The sequence below is a fragment of the Lithobates pipiens genome, unplaced genomic scaffold (genome assembly GCF_037356315.1).
Source record: "Lithobates pipiens isolate NorthernLeopardFrog02 unplaced genomic scaffold, aLitPip1_a1.2 Scaffold_13, whole genome shotgun sequence".
Taxonomy (NCBI): domain Eukaryota; kingdom Metazoa; phylum Chordata; class Amphibia; order Anura; family Ranidae; genus Lithobates; species Lithobates pipiens.
Genome location: NW_027507718.1, coordinates 163,999,703 through 164,017,979, shown reverse-complemented (window position 1 = coordinate 164,017,979; position 18,277 = coordinate 163,999,703). Strand labels below are relative to the sequence as shown.

The following is an 18,277-nucleotide window of genomic DNA, read 5'->3' as shown; positions in this document are numbered from 1 at the left end:
GCCAATATAGGTGTCCAGTTTTGGGTTGCGTCCTTGTGGGGGTGTGAAGTTTCTGTTCCTTTTCTCGCATTCCATTGTCATAAGATTCCTTTCATTGCTATGAAAATATTCTTTAAACCTCATGCTGTATTCTTTAAAGCCCCATGCACGCTATTATATTTTCTGCAGATTTTTGTCTTCAGATTTACCAAAACCATGTAGTGGAAGGGCCTGCCTGATTGCATACAAATTCAAACTTAAGGTTTGACCTCATATTATATGGTTTTGGTAAATCTGAAGATAAAAATCTGCAGAAAATCTGATAGTGTGTATGGGGTCTTAGTTTCCATTGTCCTCCATATCTGACAATGACTGCAAATTGTCCAATTTGAGGGCTGGGCAGAATGCAAGGCCTTTGGAGAGGACTGTTATTTCTGGTTCAGAAAGTGTATGATTTGACAGGTTCCAAGTTCCTCTGTTATTATCCACATTTTCAGTCAAGTTGGTACACACTCAAAAGGGACCTTCAGTATCACAGGATCATACAGCTGTGCCTCCAGTAATGTTGTGTACCTCATCCAGTGCAATAAATGTAGCTAAGGATCTTATGTTGGCAAAACAGGACAAAAGTTGCAAACAAGGATGAATTTGCACAGACACACCATCAAGGAGCATAAGGAAGATAGTTTCTGCACACCTGTGGGACATCATTTCTCACAATTGGAACACACTATGGAAGACCTTAATTTGGATCTTTAAGGGGGTACACCCTGAAAACTTGTCCTGAAAAATTGTAAGTTATTGCAAATAAAGTATCACGGACAGTACTCAATTGTTTCTATGGCAAGTGCACCAATACGGCTACAATTACCCTACTCAACCTTACAAAACCAGGAGGCGAATTTAACCTCCCTATCTGATGTAATATGACCCTCCAGACCATGAGGGTGAAAAATCTTATTGATAAAGAGAGAAACAAGTGCCAGCACAGAAAGGAAAGACACTACCATTTTTGAAAATCAGTCTGCAACCACCCAGTTGACGGTGAAAGCTTTGGAAGGTGGTAGGTCTGTTATGAAGTTCATAGAAATTTGTAGTTAGGGTTCAGCCGAAATGGATAGAAGCTGGAGGAAACTGGAAGCAGCCATATTTGAGTAATAAGTTGTATTGCGAGTCACCAAGGTGAAAAAAGTTGGTAAAGGATATAAATATCTTTTTCTAGAGTGTGGAAAGGTTAGAACTCTTCTTTTACTTGTGCCTTTTTCTGTGTTGCTGTTGGGGAGTTTCCATGATGTCCTGTCTGGTAAACCTGGGTCATTAGAACAGGAAGTGAAATCTAATGTAGCAACCAGATACTGAAGCAGTAAAACCTGAATGGAGTTTTAATCCTTCCACACTCAATTTAAAACTAGAAAAACAATTGGCTGTATATACACTTTTCAGGATTCACTGCTTTATGGACTTCAAGATTTTTCCCTTAGGCTGCTTTCACACTAAGGCGCTTTGCAGGCTAAAAGTGCTAAAAATAGCGCCTGCAAAGCACCCTTAAACAGCTGCTGCTGTGTCGGGCTTTCACACTGGAGCAGTGCGCTTACAGGGCAGTCAAAAAAGTCCTGCAAGCCGCATCTTTGGAGCGCTGTAGGAGCAATGGGGTAACGCTGCAAACCGCCAGCAAAGTGCCGCCGTAGCGGCGCTTTGTGGGCGGTTTTAACTCTTTTTGGTCGCTAGCGGGGGTTAAAACTGCCCTGCTAGTGGCCGCTAAAATGATGGTAAAGCACAGCTAAATGTAGTGCCGCTTTACCGCCAGCACACGCAACGCCCCAGTGTGAAAGTAGCCTTACTTTCTGTTGTGGTGAAACATTTTTTACCAGGAGGAAGTGAGGGAAATTATACAGCAGGAAAACACACAAAAATAAAAGTATGACAAATGTTCTTGCGTTCCCCTACTTATAAGTGTTTTATGGTCACATGTTTGTTTTATGGAAACATATGGTTTCATTTTATAACATTTAGGCTAGAAATAATTTTAAATTATATAGGGAAAAGAATATATGATTTAAACATTTGTGACAGAGCGAGGCTCTGTCCCTATGAAATTAGAGGTAAAGGAGACACAGAGTTTGCATATCTGCGGACTGCAGGACTACAGAGTGTAGAGTTTAAATGGAGAAAACTGCTCTGTCAGTTTTCTCCAGGTTTTGCTAGCTCCAGATGGGATTCTGTAGTTTGGAGATCCCTGAGAGTTATGGGTGGGACGGGATCTCCAACCCTGTGTCCGGGTCTTGAGGCTAGCGAGCAGGGTGTGTGCCCAGCTGCACACAGCCCATATAACGAGGGGATTTGTGTAGGATGGTGGTGTGTGAGCAGCTTGCTGCTTGAAGCTGTGCATGTCCAAAGCTGTGTGAAGGACTTGAAGCTGTGTGCGTCCAAGGAGCCGTGTGCTGTGTGTCGAAGGGTTGGAAGCTGTGTGCGTCCAAGCAGTTTGTTGGACGGGGCAAGTACCTATAGCAGCAGTACTGCTGAAGAGTAGCCAGGTGGGCTAGCATTTTCGTTCTGATTTTGCTGTATTTAATTTAAGCTTGGACCCCTGCGTGGGATTACTGGATGGACTAATATTTTGTTTTCTTCTAACAAACGTGGGCTACCAGGCCCTTAACCATACACGCCTGACTGATGTGGACTAAAAAATGCATCTACCAATTGAGCTAATCACCCCAATGTCACACATTTTAACATACATTTTTACTTCTTTGTGTGTTGCTGTTGGTGAGTTTCCATTAATTCCTGTCTGGTAAAACTGTGTCACCAGAACAGAAAGTGAAATCTAATGGAGCAACCAGATAGCAGCAAAACCTGCAAGGAGTTTTAATTCTTCTGCACTCATTTCAAAACTAGGAAAAAAAATTGGCTGTAGATAAACATTAATAATATTTGGAGAATCCCAAGATTTCTTGGGTGGCCTTGAGATTGGTGGGTAGGGGCCACTCCAATACTGCAGATACTTTTAGAGTTGGCAGTCCGTATATCCTGTTATGATGCATTCCAAAAATGGCACTTACTTGTAAGTAAAAGATTTGTGTTAAGTTTTTGGCCAAAGAAGAACTGAAGAACAGCATGGACATGATGACGATGAGACAAAAGATCAGAAGAGAACACCAAAATATAATCCAAATATACCACCATCTCTAAAGATGTCATTAGCAAGATGTTGAAAGACTGTCAGGGCAATGCACAGCCCAAAGGGCTTACCAGATATTAATAGTGCCCATAGTGTATCTAGTATTAAAGGCAGTTTTTGATTCTTCCCTTGCATGGATTCTGATGAGACTGTAAGTCCCTCTAATGCAGTGTTTCTCAATTCCAGTCCTCATTGCCCACTAACAGGTCATGTTTTCAGGCTTTCCATTATTTTGCACAGGTGATTTGATCAGTTTCACTGCCTTAGTAATTACCCCAGCTGTTTCATCTGAGGGAAATCCTGAAAACATGACCTGTTAGTGGGCCATGAGGACTGGAATTGAGAAACACTGCTCTAATGCCACGTACACACGATCAGACTATCCGGTGGACTTAATCTGGTGGACAAACCGCCGTAAAGTCCGCCAGACTGTCCGAACGAGCGGACCTGCCCACACGTGACTTTTCCGGCAGACTACCGCCGGATTATCCGCCATACTTTTGAAATGAACGGACTTGCCCACACACACGGGCAGCGTCGCTGGCCCCGTCACCTGGTATGAAGTTAAAGGGGAAGCCCTACGCCAAAAAAAATGGCATGGGGGTCCCCCCTAAGTCCATATCAGACCCTTATCCGAGCACGCAACCCGTGCCCATCACATCTTTCGAGACCCCAAGACCCTGTGTATGTGTGCCTATGACTGTGTGGTGCTGTACCCTACGCTAATACTCAACTAGTGTGTGATAGCGTTCGAAACGTCACCAATGCAAAGACCAGGTTGGTCAGGACAGGAGGGGACAATAAAAGCGGGTGTCACGCCTAAATCCGCGCTTTCTACAGGCACAACATCTTCTTTGGGGGTTTCTTTGGGTAGGAGTACCAGAGGGAACATGTGGAAAATGCCTCTCATGCAGCCAGCTTACTGCGTTTGCACTGGGAAGTTGGGCCAGAGCACTGGAAACAGAAGGGCTCTGATGATCTCTTCCTGGAATTTAAGGAAGGATCCAGTTTGTCCTGAAGCTCTGTATAGCACATGAGCATTCAGCAAAGCCAATTGAAATAAGTATACAGACACTTTCTTTATACTAGGACTGGCCTTACGGGCAATTAGGTACGGCACCAACAACTGGTCGTTGAGGTCCATCCCTCCCATATTTTGGTTATATTCGTCGACACAGAGGGGTTTCTGCACAACACCAGTCGCGGTTGGAATTTGGACAGTCGTGTCTGCATGAAGGGAGGTAAGAACGAAAACATTCTTAGTATCCCTCCACTTCACAGCGAGCAAATTATTACATCTCAAGCAGGCTCTCTCCCCCAGCCTAAGACAGGAATCTACAAGCCGTTGGGGAAAGCCCCGGCAATTAGATTGCATGGTGCCACATGCGCCAATTTGATGATCAAACAAGTGACTAAAAAGTGGCACGCTTGTGTAATAATTGTCCACATACAAGTGGTACACCTTTCTGAATAAGGATGACAACAAGTCCCACACAATCTTGCCAGCGCTTCCTGTGTAGTCAGGGTAGTTTGACGGCTCTACGTGACTATCCCCACGTAAACTATAAAACTATATGTATAGCCTGTGGCCCTATCACAGAGCTTATACATCTTGACCCCACATCTGGCACGCTTGCTGGGAAGATACTGTTTGAATGACAAGTGGCCAGAAAACTTAATCAGGGACTCATCAACACAGACAACTTGATGAGGAGTAAACAAGGCTGCAAAACGTTGGTTGAAGTGGATTACGAGGGGCCGAATTTTGTAGAACCGATCAAATTCAGGGTCACCTCAAGGACGTCAGAGTTCATTGTCACTGAACCGCAAGATCTGCTCGTATTGTGTCCTGGTCATGGAGGCAGAGAACACGGGCGTATGGTGAATTGGGTCAGTGGACCAATATGACCGCAACTCACTCTTTTTAGTTACACCCATGAGGAGGGATAGGCTCAGAAAAGTCTTAAATTCGGAGACTGTGATTGGTCTCCAATCTCTGGCAAGGGTCAGCTGGGGATTATCGGCAATGTATTGACCAGCATACAAATTGCTTTGGTCCACAATAGATCTATAGAGATCTTCAGTGAAAAATAGCGAATAAAAATCAAGTGACGCAAAATCGACTGTTTCCAGTTGAATGCCGGGTTGGCCAGTGAATGGGGGGAAGTACGGGTGCTGCAGAAGTGGTGGGTTCCCAATTGGGATTGGTGAATGCAGCAGGAAAGGCACTATGGGCTCGACGGGCCTGTCTTTGTGTTCTTGGTGGCAGCGGGACACTACTTGTGCTTGCCACCTCGCCAGCTTGAACTGCACTTATGGGACTTGCCATGTCACCACGTGATACTGCAGTGCTGGATGTACAACCAGTATGTACTAAGCCGCTGCTGGTTACCAGTTCACCAGAAGGAATAGCGGCGCTAGTACTGGCTCTCTGCTCCATACGAGGGACCTGTGGTTCTTGCACCTCAACGACAGCAGAATAAGAGCGGGGTCTGGTACGCCTGACCTTGGCAAGGACCACAACTCCATCGTCAGAGCTATCTGCCAGGATGCCGCTGTCGTCTACGGGATCGTATTCTGAGCCTGAATCTGACAGATGAGTGACTTCCTCTTCACTATCTGTCATGCTCAGAAACGTGTAGGCCTCTTCACTAGTGTACCTTTTATTTGCCATTTTGGGCATTACATTTATTGGTACACTAGTGAGACTCACAGGTAAAAAAGCTCCTGACTTTCAGCGACTGTATCAAAACACTACCAAAAAAACTGTTAGCGTTCGCAGGGATCAGGGCTGACTCTGCGAATGCTGCAGTTATGTGTGTTTAGTGTTTTGTAAGTGACAGTGATCAATCGATACTGCACTTGGGTGGGCTGGGCTGGGCGGAGGGGCTAAACGCAGGTGCTAGCAGGTATCTAGGTTTATCCCGTTAACACTGCGTTTTTGGAAACCCTAAACTGTTAGGGACACTAATATAGTTCTGATCAAATCATATATTGATCTGTTCAGACACTATACTACTATAACTACAAATGTATGGTGCGTGCGTGGGTGTTAGCGGTACTGGCACTAACCTGACGCTGCCTGGGGTGACATTACTGCCCCTGTCAGTGTTTACACTTACATGGACAGGGGAAGGATATCATTCATCAGGAGCGATCACCAGGTCCAGGCCAGAAATCATTGGCCTGGGCCTGGGAATTGATCGGTTCCTGATCTAATCCGATCGTCGCGCCCGGCATAGCATAACGGCGCTTTGCCTGCCTGTACCATTGTGCTGCAGTATAACTGTGGCAGCTGGTCAGGAACAGGTTAAGAATGCCTATCCAATTCCGTTGATTACAGAGTTATTGGGCCGCCTCAAGGGAGCAACATGAAGCTTGATTTGAGAGGGGCATACAATCTCATGAGGATTGAGGGCGATTGGAAAACTGCGTTTAATACCAGAACAGGCCATTATGAGTACCTCGTAATGCTTTTTGGTCTTTGTATCTCAGCAGTTTTCCAGGAATTTATTAACGATGTCCTCCGAGATTTGTTGCAGTTATGTGTGGTGGTTTTTCTCAACGATATCCTCATATTTTTCAAGTCCCTAGAGAGCCACCACACAGATGTCTGTCTTGTGCCTCAGAAACGAAGAGAACAATCTCTCGTTTAAATTGGAGAAGTGCGAATTCCATTGTGAACAGGTTAAATTCCTGGGTTATCTCATTTCCACTGCTGGTTTTTTGATGGACCCAGAGAAACTTTCAGTCCTACAGTGGCCCCGACCCATGGGTTTACATCCTCTGCAGCATTTTCTTGGCTTTGCCAACTATTATCGGAAGTTGATTTGTAACTTCTCATCTCTGGTCAAGCTCGACTGATATGACCAGAAAGGACGGTAACCCACAGCGTTGGTCTCCGGAGTCCATTAAGGCCTTAGAGAGTCTCAAGGCTGCCTTTGTTTCTGCTCCTGTGTTTGCACATCCTGATCCTACGTTACCTTTTATGCTTGAGGTTGCTGCTTCTGATACTGGAGTTGGCACCCTTCTGTCTCAACGTCCTACCTCTGAGAGCGCTATGAATCCTTGTGGCTACTTTTCCAAGAACTTGTCACTTGCAGTGTGCAATTACAAGATTGGTGACAGAGAGCTGTTAGCGATCATTTTAGCCCTGAAAGAATGGAGACATCTCCTCGAAGGCACCACTGTGCCGGTTCTCATACTTACTGACCATAAGAATCTCACATTCTTTTCTGAGGCTAGATGCCCCTCTCCCAGAAGGGTGTGATGGGCTCTTTTCTTGTCTAGTTTCAATTACAGTTGAGGTTCCTGTAATTCCTCCTGATCGTATTCTGGCTACGGTTTGCACCAGTCTCACTTCTCCTTTGGGTGATACAATTCTTGCTGCTCGGGTTTTTGCTCCTACTGAGAAACCTTCTGATCGCTGCTTTGTCCCAGAGAGTCTCTGTACTTCCATGCTACAGACTTACCATTCTCCCAAGGCTGCTGGCCACCCTGGGAAGTATCAACACTTTTGGGCCATTTACCAACAATTCTGGTGGCCTAGTCTACGTGCTGATGTAACTGCCTTCGTAGCTGCCTGTTCCGTGTTTTCTCAGAGTAAGACTCCATGACACTTTCCAGTGGGCCTCCTGCAACCCATATCCAATGGGGAGAGGCCCTGGACCCACCTGGCTATGGATTTCATTGTGGCCTTACCCAACTCCCAGGGAAACACAGTTATCCTTATGGTGGTTGACTGGTTCTCGAAAATATCCCATTGTATTCCACTTAAGAAGTTGTGCACTTCTAAGGAACTTGCTTCGATTTTTGCTCGGGAGATCTTTCACTTAAAGGGGCTACCCAAGGTGATTGTCTCGGACAGGGATAGTCAGTTTGTGTCCCGATTTTGGCGATCCTTTTGTGCACAGTTGGGAATTCAGCTTGCTTTCTCCTCTGCATATCACCCGCAGTCTGAGGGGGCCACAGAACAAGCCAATCAGTCCTTGGAGCAATTCCTACATTGCTATATTTCTGACCATCATAACAACTTTTCAGACCTCTTAACGTGGGCGGAGTTCGCTCACAATGGTGCCTTGAATTTTGGCTCCCGATCTATGGAGAACTATGGTTTCCAACCTTCCATGTTGGCTGACTCATTTATTCTGCAGAGTATTCCTGCATTAGAGGAGCATCTTCGTGGTCTTCGTTCCACTTGATCACAAGTCCAGGAGGCTTTGCGACATGCTGACTGCATACACCTGCCTTCGCCTTCCTACCAGGTTGGGGACAGGGTCTGCCTGTCATGTCGCAACATCCAACTTTGTGTTCCCTCTCTGAAGTTTGCACCTCGGTTTATTGATCCTTTCCGTATTCTTCGGAGGATTAACCCAGTGGCTTACGCATTAGACCTTCTTTCTAATAAGCGTATCTGAAATGTATTTCATGTCTCCTTATTAAAACCTTTGGTCTGCAACCGCTTTACCACCTCAGTGCCTCGTCCTCACCCTGTACAGGTTGAGAACCATGAGGAGTATGAAATACAGTCCATTGTTGACTCCTGTAGGTTCCGTGGTCACATACAGTACCTGCTGCATTGGAAAGGGTACGGTCCGGAGGAATGCTCTTGGGTCTCATCCTCAGACGTACATGCCTCTTTCCTCCTCCGTGATTTCCATAGACGTTTTCCCCTCAAGCGTGGTGGTCCTCCGATGGGGAGGTTTCATTGAGGATAGGGTACTGTCATGGCTGGGCTCAGATGTCGGCTAATTGCCAGCTCTTATCTCTCCACAGTGACTCACCTGTTTATAATATTCTTCTCGTCAGTCCTGCCTACTTAAGCTGTCCAGTCCAGATGATCTCTGCCTTCGCCTTGGTCACATCTCTAGAGATGCTCTCCTGTGTTCCTGTTAAAGACTTGCTTGGCTGACATTCCTTCTGGCTCCAGATCCTGCTTGCTGTTCTACTACGCTCATCTCTGATTCCCTGATGTTTTGGTTTGTCTGACTGTCTGTTCCGGTTCCTGAACTCTGGCTATGTTTTGACTATGTTTACCTTTTTTTATTATTATTAAACAAGTGAGATTTAACTGTACTTCTGTTTCAGTCTGATTCATTGTTTCTGACAATATGTCCATAGACACACACAGTGCAACTTAGTCACGCCCCCCCGCAGGGCACTTTCTGGGAATTGGGTTAGGTTAAAAGATTATTGATGAATTCTGAAGTAGAAAATACATTAAACAAAGGTTGGTAAAGTGACAATTTTATGTTATTGATAATGATTATGATTTTAACATTTTGGAAATGTTTTTTTCTCATTATGCATATGGTGCACACTTTTATTTTTATTTTTTTTATTGATGATTTTTTTTAATTATTTATAAAACCTAGTATGCTACTGGCACACATTGTGTAGGAATACAGTATATGAAATATCAAAGAGGGCTAAGTGACGAGGCTACTTGGTATGGTTTTGAGTTAGCCACGCCACTACTTTGTAGGGCTCTGAGAAGATCCCCAATCATTGTATAAATGATTGCTTTCACCTACAATTAAGGAAGTGAAATTGCTTGGTTTTCACTTTATTCTCATGAGGCATTAATGTCCTTATTTTTTAATGTTTTTTTTCTGTTCAATCATTAGAACTTGAAGTTGCAAGACTAAGCACAGATGTGAATTTAGAAGATCTTAAATTCCCACAGAATATAGGACATAGCAGTTCTATTCAGCTGTCATCAAATACACTAAGACAAAATGGTCGGAATGGTAAGTAAATAGTACTTCGTAATCTGGAATAAAAAGTGTATGAATGATTCATTCTTTATAAAGTGATGCAAACTCGGTATTTGGTATTTGTATTTTTGTGCTTTTTAAAGGAAATCTATCATTTTTGTCTATTGTGTTTATATTTAGATTCCATAATTTATTTAAATAACTGAATTGTTAAATTAATTACAAATATATTTTTCCAATTTATTTTGTTTATTTATTTTTTCCCAACTGTTCAGAATCTTTATTTTACAAATAAATATTGATATAGAGTGTATTTATGACATTTAGATCAGACAGTATTCTAGGCTTTTAAAGCGGGAGTCCACCGGGACTCCACGTTCTTTTTTTTTTTTTTTTTTTTTTTTAAAGCCAGCAGCTACAAATACTGCAGCTGCTGACTTTTAAAATAGTGACACTTACCCACCCAGCGCGCCCGCGATGTCGGCACCCGAAGCCGATCTCTAGATCGTCTCTCGAGTGCTGCCGCCGCCATCTTGGGTATGGGAATCAGGAAATGGAGCCTTTCGGCTTCATTTCCTGGTTCCCTACTGCGCATGAGCGAGTCGCGCTGTGCAATAAGGACGGTCCCTGCTGCCTCTGGGATCTGTGTGTTTCCCAGCAGGCAGCGGGGCACTTGCGGAAAGGGGCAGGCACTTGCGGAAAGGGGCGTAATCTACGCCCCTTTCCGCAGAGAGCTATCCCGGAAGTGGGTGCAGATACCTGTACTGTACAGGTATCTGCACCCCCTCCCCCCTGAAAGGTGCCAATTGTGGCGCCGGAGGGGGGGAGGGTTCCAATGAGCGGAAGGTCCACTTTAGGGTGGACCTCCGCTTTAAGCACGACATTTTTCTTTCTCATTCTGTTTCTTTAGGCATACAGAATGTGAAATATACAGATTTTTATACATTAGCTAATCTAGTGACAATGTTTATACAAATTACCAAAGGAATTTGCTTGCAACTATAAGCAGGCTCCATAGTTTGCTAAAGCACATGGTAAAAAAGCTGATAAAATACTTTTTGTCAACCTTAGTTGTAGCTCAGTGTTACTGATCTCCATTTTTACAGCCATTAGTATTGCAAGTTATTTCTCAACATTTGGTAGTCATAAAGCAATTTGACTGTTTTTATACCTGCACTCCAGTCTATCTACTATAATTTCAAAGGAATGATTATTATCAAACAGCTCCTATTCACTATAGACCATTCTCTGGCAGAGACATATTTATAGAGCTGCTACTACAAGCACATTGCAAATGTTGCACTCCAAATCTATGCAACTACATGGAGAAAGTTGGAAAGTGATCTACACACATCTTTGAGTGTTCCCAAATCACAGGCAACAAACAATTTTTAATTCCAAAAATATATTACCAGTGTATGGCATCCTGATGAATGAAAAAAATATTAAATGTAGTTGCCCCTTTATAAAAGTGAAATATACACCTCTATTCATAAAAACAAACATAAAAGATGGCATGCACATATCACATGTATATATTAACATAGTTGCCATCCACCATAGTGAATAAGCATAGATGCATTAAATAAATTGTTAATATAGCTATAAGCTATCAACAAACAATCATAAAGAAAATGAAAATGACAATATTATATATGAATAAAGTCCAGTGTGACAATTCCTAACATCAATAAAGTGCTTCAATATGGAGATGTCCTTTTTATCTTCACTGCTAGTGCTCAAGTGGTAGGTGTAAACTCACCAGAGGTGTTTGACACCTTGTTACAGGAAGGTCAAAAAGGTGCTTAGCATGCCCAAAGATGAAATTCCTCTGCTCCAACCACTCCACTTGTTTTCTCCATTAATATGAGGAAAGGGTAGGGGAAGTGACTGGATCAGCTTGAAATAAAGGGAAGCCACAGATACACCGGCTGTCATTTTCTTTATGATTGTTTGTTGAAAGCTTATATCTATACTAACAATTTATTTAATGCATCTATGCTTATTCACTATGCAATCCATTATTGCACACATTTAATCGTCTCCAGAATTTCACATACAGAGTATTTATTTCCTTTTTTTTTTTAACTGGGGCTAATAATACAGAACTGATTAATATTTATTTGCAACTCACAGATTGACACATTACAGGGTCATAATTTGAAGAGTGCATTCAAACTGATTTGTTTTTTGCTTTGTGCATTTTAGGTGAGATTAGAGTTGCATTTGTCTTGTACAAGAACCTGGGTCGCTACTTGTCCACAGAGAATGCCAGCATTAAATTAGAAATGGAAGCTTTGACCACAAATCACACAGTTGTTGTAAATTCTCCTGTAATTACTGCAGCAGTCTACAAGGAATCAAGTAGTAAAGTCTACTTAACCGATCCAGTGATGTTTACTGTTAAACATATAGAGGTAAGTGAACCTATGCAATGTGTCCAACTGATCTGTTTATATTTGGCACTTCTTATTTGATTTACTATTGATCTTTCTACTCTTTTTTTTTTTTTTTTTAATGAATGTGGGGGGGGAGGGTTAATAACAGATGGCTGAGCTTCAGTTTTATCCACTCCTGACCACCAACCTGAACTGTGACATTACAGATGGATGGGGCTGGCACAGACATGATTCTTTACATTTATCTTTCTGCATTGGCTTTTATTTGCTTTCATAATTTGTGCTTTAATACATTTTTGTTTTTTATGTGTCAAAATGTGGATTGCGCCCCCTGTCTACCTTTTAGTGAAAAAAAAAAAAAAAAAAATATATATATATATATATATATATATATATATCTGAACTTTACCACTGTGCATATAGTACAATCAAACCTCAGCAATACCACCTACGTATTGTTAAATTGGTCAGTGCTTCAACAAGTGCAAAAAAACTCATGCACATAAAAAAAATGGATGCATATACAAACACAAAAAAACGCAAAAACAGATACCCAAAAATACCAGAAACACCCCCCTATTTCAAATCCATATGCACTCTCAATATCAAAAATGTGTGTGTATGGGAATGGGATGCTTTTCCCCAGTCCCAATATTAATATAAGTTCCTGCACCTGCACTGCACTGCAAAGGAGCTTCCTGATGATGCAGAGGGAACTGCGAAACGCGTAGAGCCTGTGAGATTAGTTTGCAGTGCAGTGCAGGTGCCGGTAACAGGTGAACCCAGGAGAGAGAGAGGAAGGTTACCTGTGGAACAACAGTGATTGGCCCAAAACGCACTTTTCATACATGGCTGGATAAGCTTAGTGTCGGCTAGATGACACAGGAACATGTGAGTGCAATTTGTTTTTAATTTTTTTTACAATAAAAGTTGGAACGTTTTACACTATGTTGGTTCCATATATTTTTTTATGAGTGTGCATAAACCGGTGGATTGCTGATTGGAGAACAAGCGAGTATAAGGAGTGGTTATCCATTGGATAAACCAAAGGTGAATTTCCATTTAAATTTGGTGAGTGGCCATTTCGTAAGGTGGTCGTGGCACGAAGGGTGTTCTGTGGTGAAGAGCTGCACATGAGAATACTGGAGGATTATTGATTGAATAAGGAACTTATATTAATATTGAGACTGGGGAAAAGCACCCCATTCCCATACGCACACATTTTTGATATTGAGAGTGTATATGGATTTGAAATAGGGGGGTGTTTCTGGTATTTTTGGGTATCTGCTTTTGCGTTTTTTTGTGTTTGTATAGCATACATTTTTATGTGCATGAGTTTTTTGCACTTGTTGAAGCACTGACCAATATGACAATAAGTAGGTGGTATTGCTGAGGTTTGATTGTACTATATGCACAGTGGTAAAGTTTGTACGTATATATATATATATATATATATATATATATATATATATATATATATATATTCATATATTTTTTTGTTATTTCACTAAAAGGTAGACAGGGGGTGCGATCCAAAATTTGACATATATTTTTTCTCACTTCATAGAAGGGGTTTATTGGATTGCAGTGCACCAGTGTATAAATAGATAATTATTTTAGCACCGGTATTTTCTTTTCCATTATATTTTTGTTTTTTAGTTTGATAGCCCCCTATGTGATATGTGTTATATCCGCAATGTCTCCCTTGCCCTCCAGTACAACGATTCCAGCACTGTTCATACTGAGATAGCTGCATCCTCAGCTACACTAGCCAAGTAATACCAGCCATGACCTTGGAAGGAACGCAATACACATTGCTTCTGGGGTCGGGAACATCCTCCAGCTAACTTCAGAGAAGCTGTTTCCCTCGGGCTCCTCGTGGAATGGGTGAGCCTGAGAACCACCACAGGTGCTGCCGGTGTGGCAGGAGGGCCATAGAAGTAATTTGTTGGCTCTAGTGACCCATAGAAGTAATTTGTTGGCTTTAGTGCTGCCTGATCACTTTTATTGGAAAGTCCTTCACTTGCCCTTAAAGCTGGTACCAAGCTCCACAGCTATGCCATTTATAAACATAATAAAAATAAATAAACCTCTACGCAATCAAACAAAACAAAACCATATACACAGCGTTTAAATCTTTTCGAATGCATGAATCTGTGTGACTAAAAAAAATGATCTAATTAGCTTCCATCCCAAAATATAAAGTACCAAGTCCAAAATGCAGTGTACCATCCACTTATATGCAAGTGATAATGAATAGTGAAAAAAATCTATGTAGTAAAAAAAAAAAAACATATATACAGTATCTTACAAAAATGAGTACAACCCTCAAATTTTTCTAAATATTTTATTATATCTTTTCATGTGACAACACTGAATAAATGACACTTTGCTACAATTTAACCACTTCCCGACCAGCGCACGACGATGTACGTCGACAGAATGGCACCGGCAGGCATATTGGCATACATGTACGTCCAATATTCGTTGCCGCCGTGCCATCAGGAGCGCGCCGCCGGCGGCGCGCTCCCGCGCTGGTCGGGACCCCCGTGAGTCCGGTCGCGGGACCCGCGGACTCGATCGCCGCGGGCATCCCCGCGATCGTCTCACGGAGCGGCCGAATGGAGGAAATGCTGTATAAACAACATTTTTCCATTCTGCCTAGCAACTAGTGACGCTGATCTCTGCTCCATGTGATTGGAGCAGAGATCAGTGTACACTAAATGAAAGCCCAACCCCCCCACAGTTAGTAACACACCCCTAGGAACACTTAACCCCTACACTGCCACCCACTGGTTAACCCTTTCACTGCCAGTGTCATTTACACAGGAATCACTGCATTTATATAGCAGTGATTACTGTATAAATGACAATGGTCCCAAAAATGTGTCAAAAATGTCCGATGGGTCCCCCACAATGTCGCAGTCACAATAAAAATCGCAGATCGCCGCCATTACTAGTAAAAAAAAAAAAAAAAAAAAATTATTAATAAAAATGCTATAAAACTATCCCTATTTTGTAAACGCTATAACTTTTGCGCAAACCAATCAATAATCGCTTATTGCGATTTTTTTTTACCAAAAATATGTAGAAGAATACGTATCGGCCTAAACTGAGGGAAAAAATGTTTTTTTATATATTTTTGGGGGATATTTATTATTACAAAAAGTAAAAAATAATGCGTTTTTTTCAAAATTATCGTTCTATTTTTGTTTATAGCGCAAAAAATAAAAACCGCAGGGGTGATCAAATACCACCAAAAGAAAGCTCTATTTGTGGGAAAAAAAGGACGTTAATTTTGTTTGGGAGCCACGTCGCACGACCGCGCAATTGTCAGTTAAAGCGACGCAGTGCCGAATCGCAAAAAGTGGTCTGGTCTTTGGCCAGCAAATTGGTCCGGTCTGAAAGTGGTTAAAGTAGTGAGGGTACAGCTTGTATAACTGTAATTGTGCCATCCCCTCAAAATAACTCAACACACAGCCATTGATGTCTAAACCACTGGCAACAAAAGTAAGTACAGCCCTAAATGAAAATGTCCAAAATGGGCCCGAAGTGTCAATATTTATTGTGGCCACCATTATTTTCTAGCACTGCCTTTAACCCTCTTGGGCATGGAGTTGACCAGAGCTTCACAGGTTGCCACTGGAGTTCTCTTCCACTCCTCCGTGACAACATCAGAGCTGGTGGATGTTAGAGACCTTGTGCTTCTCCACCTTCCATTTGAGGATGCCCCACAGATGCTCAATAGGGTTTAGATCTGGAGACATGCTTGATCAGCCCATCACCTTTACCCTCAGTGGTCATCTTGGAGGTATGTTTAGGGTCATTATCATGTTGATCATGTTGTTGGGCCCAGTCTCCGAAGGGAGGGGATCATGCTCTGCTTCAGTATGTCACAGTACATGTTGGCATTTATGGTTCCCTCAATGAACTGTAGCTCCACAGTGCTGGCAACACTCATGCAGCCCCAGACCATGACACTCCCACCACCATGCTTGATTATAGGCAAGACATACTTGTCTTTGTACTCCTCACCGGTTGCCGCTGAACACGCTTCACACCATCTGAACCAAATACATTTATCTTGGTCTCATCAGACCACAGGATATGACGCTGAGCACGTGCACTCAACTTCTTTGGTCGACCATGGCGAGGCCTGTTCTGAGTAGATAAGGGCTATTGGCGCTACCTCAAATAATAATTATGCTGTTAAACCTTAAATTAGTGACCATTACCAATTCACAAAGCTAAATCTGTAATATTAGTGCAAAAACTTTCCCTATTGTCTATATATATGTACTGGTGACACCAATAGTGTACATCTGCCACATATATGCAATAGCCTCCACAGATAGGTATAAAGATATATATAAAAGAATCCTCAGGTCAAGAGTTATACAAGAACAAAAATTAGAAAAGTAGAGCCCAAGGTGCCTTGTGAATAATTGTGGTTAGTTACACTACAATATGGAAATATACCCCTCAAAAATGCTACACGTTACAAGATTCCTCTAGGCAGCATAAATTATCCATGTAAATAATACTTATACTTGTTCCCCTTATAGCTCTCAATAAATAATAGTGCAGTGCAGACCCTATGTGAACATATCACTACAAATACCAACTGGTGTAAATTAAACCAATAAGTGCATGAATCATCAACCCCCAAATAAGTGATACCTATACAGGCATTAGCAAAGAGAGATATATATATATATGAGAAAAAATATATGTGAAAAAATATATATGAAGAAAATATGTATGAAAATGATTTTTTTCCCTTTTTTGACCCGTGAAGAAATGTGTGTGTGCAACTTATATGTGAACCATATATAGGTGGTGAAACATATACTAGGATTTACAACAACCTTCCCATCCACGTAAAAAAGAAGAAAAAATGAAAAAATACAAATGAAAAAATATGTAAAAATACTAAGATAGAACTTAATAAAACATCAAGGTAGTCCACAGTTGTTCTTCTGGTAAATGTCCAACAGTGTGCAAAATTCCAGCTCAGGAGAGACAAAGAAGGTGACTTTCGTGATCCTATATATTTTTGGTGACTTCCGTGCTCATTCCCCCTTTTGGGTCCCCACTCACCAGGTCCACGTACCCCCTAGGGGGTTGCAAGCATGTAGGTTCTACTCCGCTGTACACTGTTGAGGGTTCCACCGGCCAGCTATATCCTCCACACTCTGCCACAGGATTTTGTTTGTCGTGCAGGAAAAACGATCTTTGCCAGGTGCGATAGTTCCTCAAAAGGGAGAAAAACCAGCTCTCATGGTATAGTATGTTGGATACCAAGGAAATAAGCTTTTTTAGGGCAAAACTTTTACCACATTTTTTCTTTGAGTCTTTTTGGGATTTGTTAGGTGGTACTCAAAAGGTCACAAAAACTTAAAAAATATATACGGCCAGGGTTGTCGGGAAGAGGCCCTTGTCCTCATCAACATGGGGACAAGGTGCTTTGGGGTGGCCCCCCCTTCCCCAAGGCACCCCCCATGTTGAGGGCACGCGGCCTGGTACGGCTCAGGAGGGGGGGCGCGCTCGCTCGCCCCCCTTTCCTGGCCGGCCGGGTAGCGTGCTCGAACAAGGGTCTGTTGTGGACTTTGGGGGAACCCCCACGCCGATTTTTTTTGGCGTTGGGGTTCCCCTTTAAGTCCATTCCAGGCGGCGGAGCCCGCGACGTCTCCGTCGTGGGCCCCGCCTACCTTGACACGCGCCCGAAATGAGCGGACTGTCCTCCTCGTGTGTGGGCGAGTCCGTTCATTTCAAAAGTTGGGCGGACTTAGTACGACGAACTTAGTCCGCTCAAAAAGTGCCGTGTGTGGGCAAGTTCGTTCATTCAAAAGTTTGAGCGGACTGTTTGACGAACTTAGTTTCGGCAGACAGTCCGCCCGTGTGTACGCGGCCTTAGGGTTGTTGCCTTTTGTTGCCAGTGGTTTAGACATTAATGACTGTGTGAGTTATTTTAAGGGGACAGCAAATTTACACTGTTATACAAG

The 18,277-nt window shown here is 42.6% G+C and overlaps 1 protein-coding gene across 18 annotated transcripts in view; it reads left to right on the top strand.

Moving 5' to 3' along the window:
• ADGRL3 (adhesion G protein-coupled receptor L3) overlaps positions 1-18,277 on the top strand; it is a 1,264,347-nt gene that overhangs the window by 763,953 nt on the left and 482,117 nt on the right. For all 18 annotated transcript variants that reach the window (XM_077475785.1, XM_077475784.1, XM_077475783.1 and 15 more), the window contains exons 12-13: positions 9,784-9,906; positions 12,082-12,290. In XM_077475785.1, coding sequence (XP_077331911.1) covers positions 9,784-9,906; positions 12,082-12,290 — 332 coding nt within the window. The remainder of the gene's footprint in view (positions 1-9,783; positions 9,907-12,081; positions 12,291-18,277) is intronic.